The following is a 12,983-nucleotide window of genomic DNA, read 5'->3' on the forward strand; positions in this document are numbered from 1 at the left end:
CAAACTTTCGCAGTTTCATGATAGATGGGGCTAGTGTAAATTGGAATGGTGTTCGAGCAATTTTTGGGAATGGTCAATTATTGGAAGGTTATGAGAGTTCCATTGGGCTCAAATCCTAAACTAACACTGCCACTTTATCTAGCCAAAGTTTCAATTAATGTTTAAGGAGTTGTGTAAACAGTGATAGGTTGCACCTTCTAAAGAAGAGCATAAGGTAAAAGCAAATAAGATTTGAATGTGATGGCGTAAAAATGGCCATACGGATATAAGTTGTTTATTACAACTTGAGTCATGGTTAGGGTGGTGGGAAGTTAAGATGTTCCAGTAAGGACATCACTCTTTTTAAGTTGGTTTCTATTTTTTCTTCTCATTTTATTGCCTTTTAATATTGCCTTTTCCATTAGTGGAGTACACTCTCTGAGCTTCTATTGGTGATATGAAGATTATTCGCTTAAAGTGTTGTTTTCCTTTTGCTGGTGAAGATGTTGGTAATAAGAATACTTTTTCTGCAAACATCTTATTTTTTGTTTTAACAAATATCCCTATTATGGCATGTAATAAATATTTAAATTGTTAGAACAAGAAGTGCTCTTTAGAACATTTTTATCTATATAATATGTATGGAGGTATGAAATTATTAAATTCATAACCTTATTTAAAGTTTTTAATGTTTGTATTAAACTACAATTGAAATTTGAGCTCAACTTATGAGCTCAACTCTTCAACTTGTGAGTTCAAATATAGTCCACACTCTATAAAATCTATGACATGGATATAAACATGGTTGGAACTTAGTGTGTTTTATGATTTAGATAAGTTTAAGGTGCAAATGGTGCAAAGCTATTTTGAGTACACTTTTGGAATATTTACAAAGTCTAATAAATGGTCAGCTCTTGTTTTGGGTTTAATTTTGTGTTTATCATCAACTTTTAGAATGCTATTATGGTGATCCCATCCAGTATTGTGGAGGATTCAAGGACTAAAATGAAATCGAGGAAGTTATGTCTAAAGCTTAGACATGCTAATGTTTTTATCACTATCATCTCCAACTGAGGTTGCTGATTATCAACTCACTTGGCAAGAATAGCAAAATCAACACATTTTAACACTTTGATTTATAAGAACTACTGCCCTTAAAGAATATACTCAGACAGCGGCGGCTAGGGCTTAAGCCCATGGAGGTGGATGCGAGCACTGTGGAGGAGTTTGTAGAGTTCATCGAAGACATAGATGGGGCAGAGGGCTGCGAATTTTACCTTGATGATGGTAGAGTGGCGGTACATGATGTTCTCCAGGAGTTCTCGGCTGTCTTTATCAGTGTGAAGCGCTATGAGCAAGGCAGGGTCAGGTGGAGACGTCTACAGGCAGGGGAAGACGGCCTGAGCAGGTCTACATATGTGCCTGGATCTTCTCATACTATTCGGGCAACGAAGGCTCCTACACGTAAGTAGCGTTGCCTGGATCTGCCGGCCTGGTGTGGTTTTCGCAACTTTGTGGTCTTTGGATCTGTGTTCTTTCTGGGCTGTGCGTTATTTAGGAGTGCTTCTCGTTTCGCCCTTTTTTTGCCTCGTCGCGCCTCTTGCCCCCTGGCTATGCCGAGTACTGACAAGTTTATATTTCTGTTTCAGCGACCCTGCCGATAACCCTTCAAGCTGCGCCAGGTAAGCAATTGCTGAGCAAAACCACTTCTTGGCTGGAACTTGGCGTTTACTTGTCGTGGTGCTAGTGCCTGGTCTCTGTGTGTTTGTGAAGCCCTTCGGCTGTTGCCTTTGTTGGTGCGGTGTGTTTTTTTTGCTGTGTAGCTTGTAGAACGTGTTGCCTGGATTTTTCTGCATCTGCGGCTCTTCGTACGTACGGGGTTATGCTTTGGTGTTTAATGTGTTGGTGTACTGTGGCTATTTCTACTACTGACACATTTGTGTTGTTGTAGTGTCGAGGTTGCTGGATGTATACACAAAACAACTGGAGGATGCAAGGTTTCTTCGCGGGATGCCGGCGAGGAGGGTGCCAGGCTGCAAATTGCCTCTTGTGGACAACGGTGCGCAGCCGTATTTACATGCGGACTTGGGAGATTATTTTACTTTGGTCGGAAGGGACGAGACGATTCAGCATCTTATGGCAGCCGCTGCACGGGTCTTTGCAACTTTTATGAACACGACGGCCAGTGCCTCGGATATTGAACGAAAAGAGTTCATGTTGATGGTCATCGGATTTCCTGGCGCAGGTAAAACAACTGTCGGGTCATGCCTTTCAGCTCTCCTCAGAGAAGCGTGGTTGAGGGGCACAGAAACAGGGGCTATAGATGCCATTCTCGAGGACCAGCTTGGTTCTGGTAGGCTTGTCACTCAGTTCAAGGAAATGGTGAATAATGTGTTGGAGACCGGGAAACACCTTCGAATGTATCATTCCCTTGAGACGACAAGGACTGGGGGTGCACTTCTGCTTGAGAACGGCCTGGAAGGCGCACAGGTTTTGGCCCTTCGGTCCTTGCATGCAGCACTTTGTCCAATGAATACGACTGCATATGGTGATTTTCTCAAGGAGTTGGATGGCATATTTCCGGGCCTGAGGAATGTGCTGGCTTTCGGAGATGTGGTCGACTTCATTCGAACTGGTCTTAAGGTTCCTGCCGACAAGCGAATTTTCCTATCTTGGTTTTTTGATGAAGTCAATAAGGCTCGACCTCAGCGAGGTCGCCCAGCTGCATCGTCCTGGATTCATGAAGCTTTCTCGGCCTACGTTCAACATATCAAAGGTAACCGAGGTGGCTTGACGTTTCCTGTACTTACAGCAGCAACGACCCGATTTTCTGGGGCCACAATGCGTTACACGTCTACGGAGAATGCTACGAGTATTTTTATCCCTATCAGGCCTTTGAAAGAGGAGGAAGTGGAACATATAACGAAAATTTTCTTTTCAAGACTAGGAGATACTCTCGACATGGAGAAACCATTTGAGTTGAAGGACGGACTAAGGAAGCTGATAAAGTTAGCAGGAGGTAATCCTAGGATGCTTGATCACCTGTTGAGAGGGTTGATGCCCGAGCACCCTCATCTCGAAGCTTTGAAGTTCTACGAGAAGGTTTGTTCGGCTCTTTTTTGTCTTTTTTCTTGATGTGATGAGAAGTTTTTTTATGTTTGTTACAGGTGGATCAAGATCTCACCCAAGCCGATCTGTGCAAAACAATAACGAATGCGTGGAAACGTATTAAGGGCAGTTATTATCTTCACTACCTTCATGACAGCAACTATTTGTTAGTGCTACGAGCCCTTTATGTTGCGCTGCTGGGGACCCTTATCAATCGGGACGACCTAGTATGGCCAGGCATTTACAGTGATAAGTGGGGATTTTTAGAGTCTTGCGGTTTAGTTGGACTCTTACGCAACGAGGTACTTTTCTGGTATTTCAGAAGTTTATGTGAGTGCTTATGTGGGGTTAATTTACAGGAGGAGCCGCCTCCCCATAAGCAGGTAAAATTATCGAAACAGGAAGACACAAAGAATGGAATGCGCGCTTTTTCCATCATGTTCTCTCCACTCCTTATATACCATCTTGTCGAGAACCTACATGTGGCGGAGCTGCGACATTTATGGCCTCCTATACTGGATTCTAATCCCAAGGTTAAGGAGGTATCAGACCTCATGTGCATTGTCTTCATGATATACATGGGTAAGCTTTTTCATGATCGCGAGAAGGACACGGTGTTCGAGTTCACACTCAAAGACATTCTCCCCTCAAATTTCCGCGTTCCTGCACGTATGCAAGCTTTGAAGTTCCGGTTGCCAGCTGGTGCAAGGTTTGGACCTCCGAAACGTCAGCCTCATCAGATTCATGAAGCAGAGGCATTTCAAGCCTTTTTAAATGACAACAAGAAGCAATTCTATTGGGTTGGTATTGGCAACCATGGACCTGATAGCTTCATCCATCTAAAGCTAGTGGTTGTGGAGGATACGTTGGATGATTTTTTTATATTTCTTGAGAGTAAGCACAGGGAATGTTATGAAGGCCAACAAGCAAGATGGGAACAAGATTTTCTGAAGAAAACATGGAGGATAGAGCAATGGATAGAAGGTATTTAATTTTATTTGTGGGTGGTTAAATGTGTGTCTTTTCAGATGGGGAGTACGCTGTCATTTTTATGACAGACCAAGCATTGCATAACGTGATTCGGAAAGTAAAAAAGCAGGATAAGATGGTTGTTCCGAAGGTGGATACATGCTATTACGGGTATCCGCAGCAGAGTCCATTTGGTACGTTTTTTTATGCTTTTCTTTTTGTTAGAATTGGTTTTTATGTTTTTATGTTGTATGTGTAGGTTTATTTAGTGCCGTGAGGCACACATCAATGCTAGCAGCTGCAAGTTGGAGTTGGAGAGGAAAACAAACGAGAGAACCTTTTGATCCAACCTACGAACCTAGTGGTAATCCACGGGGTGCTGAGCGAAGAACACCACCAAGAACACGCTCTAAAACCCGAGGACAGGTTGGAAGAACACGCTCTAAAACCCCAGGACAGGTTGGAAGAACACGCTCTAAAACCCGAGGACAGGTTGGAAGAACACGCTCTAAAACCCAAGGACAGGTTGGAAGAACACGCTCTAAAGGTGCCACGAAGCGAAAAAGGTAACCAGGAGGTTTGACAAGCACCATCAATGGTTTGCACAAAGTATTAATGTGTGCAATTGTCCTGTATAGAAAGAGATATGTATCTTAACCTTAATGGGCGTGAATATCTTTTACCAATACTCACTATATCATTTTTAAGTGTTGTGCTGAATGTGTGGTGAGTGCTCACACACCACAAAAAAGTTTTTGTGGTGCATGAGCATTCGAGCCCATGCTCTTTTGGAATATTGTAGTTGATACTATATTCACATGCATTGTGATGAGAGATGGGTCTGAAATTAGACAATACATGGGGTATGATAGTGAGTGTAAATCCCAGCTCCCTCATGCCCACATCAACAGTATAATCAAAGCATTTTGCCACTTTATGAAAGAGAATTTTCTGTTAGCTACACACATCAGAATTTTTGTAGCCATTGCCAATGCTTAGTGGTAGCAGGGCCTTGGTTTAATGTATTTTTAATAGCTCTTAGAACAACATGTATAACTTATAGCAGAGAGAAATCAGTCTACTCCAATTTCAATATTGGATCATTTGTGCTACCTAGGGAGGGGGAATAGTCAAACTCACCTTGATTCCACCACATACGAGGTGAGCTCCTCCAATAATGTAGAAGCACGAAGTCAGTGAGAGTATTAGAGTTTTAGACAAAGATCTAAAGACCCAATGAGCTCTTTAATCTGATGCAAATGCAAATCTCACCCACAAGTCTCTTCACACTAGAATTTTAAGAAATCCTGTTCATTGGAAACTTTTTCCAACCAAGAAAAGGTGGCACCTTGTTCTTAACCCGCAAAATACATTTGGGTTTGTAGCTGTCTTCCACCTGCTTCAATCTAACAACGTCTCTACCAACACTGAGGCCAGGAGGTGATGTGCTATGCCAATTCCATTGCATTGCACTACAACCAAGTGAGAATCTCGCTAGCTGTGAGAGAAACAAACAATGATTACTTCACAAAATTCCTTGGGGATGTCCTATTGCTAGTAGCCAACCATGAAGTAAAACAAAGCCTTCCAAAACACTCTAAAGCTTATTAAAACTGAATGCAATTTTACTGGCACTCATAATCTTCTCATTAATCACTAATATCATTTTTAAAACACTTTTGAAGACTTTTAAATGCTTCAGAAAAGGGGTGAAGCCCAACCCAACCCTTCCTTATTATTGCCCTCCTTTTTATAGTTGGCTCTCCCAATGATTTCTTCTAGTTCTCTATTGATTGTAGACTTCAAGGAATATCCATGCATCTCCACATCACATCCTAAATGTAATGTCGATCAAAACATGATTTCCATTGTTTCCAGGGTTTGGACAGCATAGCTATGCCACATGCCACCACCTAGGATGCAATCCTACTTCTTTAGGTTTTGCCCAAGCTCATACTTCTCAGCTAATGCTCCCACATTCATTGTTAACAAGTGAATCTTATCCTTGTTTGATCTCTAGGGCCAATCCCAACTGTCCTTAACAACATCTAAACTTTTGAGGTAGACCCAATAGCACCTTCTTAAAGCTTCTCCACCATCTCTCCCTTAGCTAAAATAGAAAATTCCTATATCTACTGCTTTGTGGGAATCTCTAAACCTATCCTAGATTCCTTTTGTTTCAGCATCCCTTTGCCACTTGCTCAATAGGTGATTCCATTCTACACTTGCTCCTTGGTTGTCTTCTCAAGCTCAAGCAATGCCTCTGCATCCTCTGAGATGTCCTCATCCTTGTCTTTTAGCTTGCTAATGGTGTCCTCTGAGTCATCACCTAGGTCCAGCTCCTCCCTAGTGAACTCCTCAAATTTCTACTTAGACTCCTCTTCTCCTATCGCTTCCTTCCATAAGATCTTAATTTCCTAGTTCAAAGTCTTTTCTTGCAACTTTTTCCTTGAGGATCTAGTTGACACGATTGCCTCAATCAGCTTCCCTATTGTCCAAAGCTGCCACACCATAAGCTCCTATAATATAGAGCTCTCCTCCACAATTTAATTGTTTTTTTGAATCTTTATTAGTGTGTTTTCATATTGGGTGTTGAACTCCATAATTTGTTATTCAAATTCTAACTTTTGTTGTCCCTGTGCCTTTACTAAATGTTGTATGATATAGTAAGCAATTTCAACCTGTTGTGATGCACTCTTTTTATCAGCCATTTTAGGTGGCTTTATCTGAGGGCAGTGTATTAGAGTAGAATGATACTCAACATCAGGCATATGAGAGCTTTTTACTCTAATGTCTATGCCAACATCTTCACTAACAAAGGAAAAACAATGCTTTGAGTGGACTATCTTCATATCATTAATAGAAGCTCGAGAAGTGTACTCCATAGATATGCCGTGGAGCACTTCCTCAATTGCAGTTACCATTATTTAGGCGGGTGGAGTCAATTTTCTCTTCATCCTATCATGTAACATCTCAATAGAAAGCCTTGTTCCCATGTAACCACTTGAGGACCTCGCATACACCCCAATTGTGAATCTCTCCAAAAGTAAGCACTAGAGTTGGCATTTCTCTGAAGCAGGGAAAGGGAAGATGAGTCTATATGAAGTCTATTAAATTTAATATGCACTATAAAGCAATCTTCAAAAGTGTTCCAATTTGAGGAGATATTAAAAAGCAATAAAATGACAAGAAAAATAGAAACCAACTTAAAAAGAGTGATGTCCCCATTGGAACATCCTAACTTTTACCACCTTAACTATGACTCAAGTTGAGGTAAGCAACTTGTGTCTGCATAGCCACCTTCACGCCATCATATTTAAATTTTATTTACCTTTGCCTTGTGCTTTTCTTTAAAGGATGCAGGTTGCCATTATTTGCACAACTCCTTAAACACTGATTGAAACTTTGGCTTGATAAGATGGTAGTGTTAGTTTAGGCTCTGAACCTAATAGAACTCACAAGTCCTCTCATGACCTTCCAATGGTTAACTAGTTCTAAAAATTGCTTGGACACCATTCTAGTTTGCACTAGCCCTATCTACCATGAAATAACAAAATTTTATAGGCTTCCAGTCCGCTTTAGCATAATATCAAAAAGGGACTTCCAAAATATTTCCTGGGTTGTTTGGTTTTTTACTTTAAACTTTATTGTTGCAATTGTCAAGTTACAATATAGCCTATGAAAAAACAAATATTACAACCATTTCAATATAATGAGAATAAAAATTACCTTGGATACATGTGAGCTCCCATAGTTGTCCAACCTAATACACGCTCCATATGGTCAAAATGTACCCCTACATTGTAGAGATTCACACATCCAATTTTTTATCCTAAACAATATAATGTAAAAAAAATATATTTTTGTAATGTACAAATATACCTTCTTAGACTAGTAGCAAGTTGTACTCCTCATAGTAAATTCTGTAGGCTAACCTTATTTAGTTGAGTCTTTGGTAGCCTAGATTAAGTAGGGTGTTTGCAATAAAACCCTTAAAGACGATCTTTTAAACATGCTTTAGAGTTGCAGATAAGTTTCTCATAGTTTCTTTCTGCACAACATCTTTGAAACAGTTGAAAGAACTTTTTTGTATCCTTTCTTGTATTGGATGCATATATATGTCAACATATACTACAACTCTTCTAGCCATTCCATCCCATGGAAGAATGTTAGGACCCTATCCCTTACATCTTAAGCCAACTAGCTAAAAGGGTGATCACTTGATTGTAGGGCCCTTTCTTTATCCTATTATTCTGATCTATCCTCCCCTTGTCAAAGAATGATCATCTACAATCATATTTAGGCCATCCTCTAGTCACCATGGTCCTTCTTTTAGGGTTTACCAAACCTTGGTTCTCCCTCTAGATCCACTATGTTAAATATTCCTTTTGAATATTCTTGCCCTACTCATCAGCCACAAGAATAGAACTGGGCTCCCATACCAATGTTAGGATCCTATCCCTTACATCCTAAGCCAATTTGCTAAAGGGGGGATCACTTGATTGCAGGGCCCTTTCTTTATCTTATTCTCTTTACCTTGTACCTAACAAAAAAAGTACATCCTAGCCTTGCTGATAGCACAACATAGAGGAGCATATTTGCAAAATTGACATTTGAATCTAACAGTAATGGTATCACAGGTAGGATGATTGATTGTAAACCCTTGAAAAATATAGAACTTTTTCCGCGATCTTGATTGCATACTTCATCCATGCAATCTAAATGCTCACCACAATAAACTACAGACACCATACCTTCAAAATGTTGGAAGTGTGTGGTATTAATCTTGCATCAATTATGGACATTTTGCTTGGTTTCCATTCCCTTCTGTTTAAAACTTATGTTGTTAACAAGAAGTGGTAGCTCAAAAAAAATATTGCCGTTGTAAGAGGATGGAAGTTTGCTCATGAATCTATACAAAAACAAGCACTTGTCAACTGAGACATGCGAAAACTGGAAAGCATTGTTAATGGCTTTGAATATTGTTGAAGATGGAGCTAGTGAATTTGACATTGATACTAGCATGGCTTCTCCACTTAAACTAAAAGAAGAGGAGAGGATGACGACTGACTCTTGCTTTACATTCACTTTTGCTAGAGTGCATCTTGGCACTTTGATTTGAGATCCAAAAACTCGAATCTCTTTCGATTTAGAATTTTACAAATTTTATTACTGTTTACCCTCACCCACACCGGAAAGAAGAAACCTTGAGCATGCAACTATACCGGTGTCATTGTGAATCACAACCTCTAACAAAATAGAGCCAAGACGAAAATCAAAACGCCAACATAAAAAACTTTTGAAAACAATACTTTGAGAAAATAAAAGAGGTGGGTGATCTCGAAAATGTAAAAAAAACCTCTCCATCCTTCATAATAGTTTTTGGAGTTCTCTCTCTCTTTATACTATTTGTAAAAATCTATAGTGAAATATAAATTGAAATTCAAGGAGAGCAATATGAAGAATGTTAATAGCATACAAAATGAATTTAAATTCTATAACAAATTTAATATATGCAAGTGTGATAGTTTTAATGTTACTATAATCTATTATAATGTCTGATGCATGTTTGCACATAGATCCAAAGAAGGATTTTCAACACGTGAAGTTTGATAATTAATAATGATATCAGTAATGACATTTGAGTATAATGTGGCAATCCAAGAGGTCTGAACTAACTAATAGCACATGTGATGTGTCAAGTTTGTTAAATCTTAAGTGCTAGGTGATGATAAATTTTATCAAATCTTAAGTGCTAAGTAATGATAATTCTTCAATGATAGATTCAATTCTTACTATGACTTGAGTTTTATCCATAATTGTGAATACTACTCAATGATATTTAATGCATTTAGGATCTAATACAAAAAAAAATAAATTTCTGGATGAAAATTCATTCATTCATGTATTAATATAGTACAATATATTTCAATATGCCTTATTTATAATCTTTAAAGTTCTTGTAATGATTTCAAAATATGTACAAAATATTGATGAAAATGCGTCCTTTCTAGATAATTTGGAAAAAATAATATCATATCTCTAATAACAGAAATGTTGATAGGTGCTAGTTATATCATCATTAAAATATACAAAATAAAGAACCATAATTCACATATAATAATAATTATAAGATAAAATAAGATCAAAGATATTATGATAGCTGAGATTTAGGTTATTTGGAATGAACAGCCAGGATGAGAAATTGGTTAGGGTTAGGGCAGCCATCAGCCTTGAGGCCCAGGTTTTTTTAAGGCTCCCTCCCAGAGCGTGAGAGAGATCCAGAGATAGCGAGAGAGTGTGAGAGATGGAGCATGTGAGATTGCGAGAGATCGGGCACTTAAGAGTGCAAAAGATTGAGCATGCTAGAGTGTGAGAGATTGAGAGATTGAGATCTCCAGTGCTGGTATCTTCCAAAACTTGAGAGACAGCCTCGTCCTCCTGGTGCCAAGGCCAAGGGCGCGCCGAGGATGTTCCGGGTAAGCTTTTGTTCTCTCTTTTCCTTTGAAGTTTGTTTGTTTACTCGTTTCTTCTTTTCAGCTCTCCATCGCGCCCCGCCCTGGCAATCCAGCCATGGAGCTCTCTTCCATCCTTGAGCAATCTAGCAGCCGCGAATTTCTTGGGGAGCGATGCTGCGAGCTTGCGATCGGCCTCACTGGATGTGATCTCGATGCGTTTGAGCACCGGGATCATGAAAAGAGGGCCATACATCCAAGGGCCTTGTACTTCATATTCTCAAGAACTTCCGAAGAAAAAGGCTACTTTGGTTTCAATTGAGGAGACAGTGATGACAGGGGCTTCAAAAGAACCAGCTCAACAATACGCTGACCAGATGCTGCACTACGAGCTGGAAAATGACGTTGGAAAAGATGCTGTAGAAGTTAGAACCAAGTCTGCTTGTAAGGAATAGTACAGTGGCGATGACAGGAGTACTCCTCAAGTGCTGAATAGTCAAGTGGACGATTGGACCAAAACAACTACAATCGTCGGTGAGAAGGAAGTTAACTCTTGAAACATTTAATCCAGGTGACCAGAACATTCGGGAGCCTGTTTCCTAAAGAAGAAAGAAGTCACGAAGGTTTGCCGCTTTAACATGCTTGCTTTCTTTCTCACTCGCATTACCGGAGGAACTTTTAGACGACTATAAACAAGGTTAAAATTGACTGGAGTGCTCTATGGAGTACGAAGTCAAGGCAAGTTCTGTTTGTAAGCCAGCATTTCTTCTATTTGGTCTTCTAAATTCTTCTATGCTTGCTGATTGCAGATAGTTGAAATGAAAATGATGATGCTAAACATGAAATCTCAGTATCGGCAGCAGATGACAACTACCGGAAAAGGCCATATCAATCAATGTGAAACTTCTACAGCTGCCAATGATGAAAGAGCTTTCCTTGGTTACAAGCAACCAAGCGAAACAAAACGTTGATTTTCTGAAGAAGCAAATGCAAAAGCTAGGATAAAGAAAACTTGAGTAGGGAGCTCTTTTCTATAATATCTTTTTCTTATATTATATTGTTTAAAATAAAATTTTGGATATGTGAATATCGAGAGGGGAAGTTGCAATAAAAAATTGACTCCATCCTTCAATTGAAATAAACTTGTCCATACAAGTTTATCCACGGAAGTTTGTTTTTAAACTAAGTTGTGAATGAACAAGAGTGCCCCTTTATCTTGAAAATATCTACCATGGGCCTTGCCTTTAGTATAAATCTTGTCTCCCGAATGGACATGTTTGGGTCCAGTGACCTTGCAAATGCATGGGTACATTTTGACCATATGGAGTACGTATTAGGTTGGACAACTATGGGAGCTCATGTGTATGATCTAAAGTAATTTTTATTCTCATTATATTGAAATTGTTGTAATATTTGTGTTTTCATATGCTATATTGTAACTTGACAATTGTGACAGTAGAGTTTAAAGTACAAGACCAAACAACCCAAGAAATATTTTGGAAGTCCCTTTCGGATATTGTCCTAAAGCAAACCGATAAGCTTACAAACTTTCGCAGTTTCATGATAGATGGGGCTAATGTAAATTGGAATGGTGTTCGAGCAATTTTTGGGAATGGTCAATTATTGGAAGATTATGAGAGTTCCATTGGGCTCAAATCCTAAACTAACACTGCCACTTTATCTAGCCAAAGTTTCAATTAATGTTTAAGGAGTTGTGTAAACAGTGATAGGTTGCACTTTCTAAAGAAGAGCATAAGGTAAAAGCAAATAAGATTTGAATGTGATGGCGTAAAAATGGCCATACGGATATAAGTTGTTTATTACAACTTGAGTCATGGTTAGGGTGGTGGGAAGTTAAGATGTTCCAGTAAGGACATCACTCTTTTTAAGTTGGTTTCTATTTTTTCTTCTCATTTTATTGCCTTTTAATATTGCCTTTTCCATTAGTGGAGTACACTCTCTGAGCTTCTATTGGTGATATGAAGATTATTCGCTTAAAGTGTTGTTTTCCTTTTGCTGGTGAAGATGTTGGTAATAAGAATACTTTTTCTGCAAACATCTTATTTTTTGTTTTAACAAATATCCCTATTATGGCATGTAATAAATATTTAAATTGTTAGAACAAGAAGTGCTCTTTAGAACATTTTTATCTATATAATATGTATGGAGGTATGAAATTATTAAATTCATAACCTTATTTAAAGTTTTTAATGTTTGTATTAAACTACAATTGAAATTTGAGCTCAACTTATGAGCTCAACTCTTCAACTTGTGAGTTCAAATATAGTCCACACTCTATAAAATCTATAACATGGATATAAACATGGTTGGAACTTAGTGTGTTTTATGATATAGATAAGTTTAAGGTGCAAATGGTGCAAAGCTATTTTGAGTACACTTTTGGAATATTTACAAAGTCTAATAAATGGTCAGCTCTTGTTTTGGGTTTAATTTTGTGTTTATCATCAACTT

General features: G+C 38.8%; 1 protein-coding gene across 1 annotated transcript; it reads left to right on the forward strand.

Annotated features, from left to right (window-relative positions):
• The first annotated feature begins 1,130 nt into the window (after window positions 1–1,130).
• On the forward strand, window positions 1,131–4,763 carry LOC112347175. Its single transcript, XM_024677579.1, has 7 exons — window positions 1,131–1,443; window positions 1,629–1,661; window positions 1,931–3,081; window positions 3,147–3,389; window positions 3,447–4,071; window positions 4,116–4,250; window positions 4,316–4,763. Exons 1-7 carry the CDS (start codon window positions 1,176–1,178, stop codon window positions 4,624–4,626), a joined length of 2,766 nt encoding a protein of 921 aa, XP_024533347.1. The 5' UTR covers window positions 1,131–1,175; the 3' UTR covers window positions 4,627–4,763.
• Window positions 4,764–12,983: the final 8,220 nt, after the last annotated feature.

Source organism: Selaginella moellendorffii, unplaced genomic scaffold (assembly GCF_000143415.4).
Source record: "Selaginella moellendorffii unplaced genomic scaffold, v1.0 SELMOscaffold_20, whole genome shotgun sequence".
NCBI classification, from domain to species: Eukaryota; Viridiplantae; Streptophyta; class Lycopodiopsida; order Selaginellales; family Selaginellaceae; genus Selaginella; species Selaginella moellendorffii.

Bases quoted from the DNA above. Each gene is read 5' to 3' on its own strand.
- LOC112347175 (XM_024677579.1), top strand. From the start codon at position 1,176: ATGGAGGTGGATGCGAGCACTGTGGAGGAGTTTGTAGAGTTCATCGAA. The intron at 1,662-1,930 runs GTAAGCAATTGC...GTGTTGTTGTAG, and splicing joins AACCCTTCAAGCTGCGCCAG to TGTCGAGGTTGCTGGATGTA. The intron at 3,390-3,446 runs GTACTTTTCTGG...GTTAATTTACAG, and splicing joins TTGGACTCTTACGCAACGAG to GAGGAGCCGCCTCCCCATAA.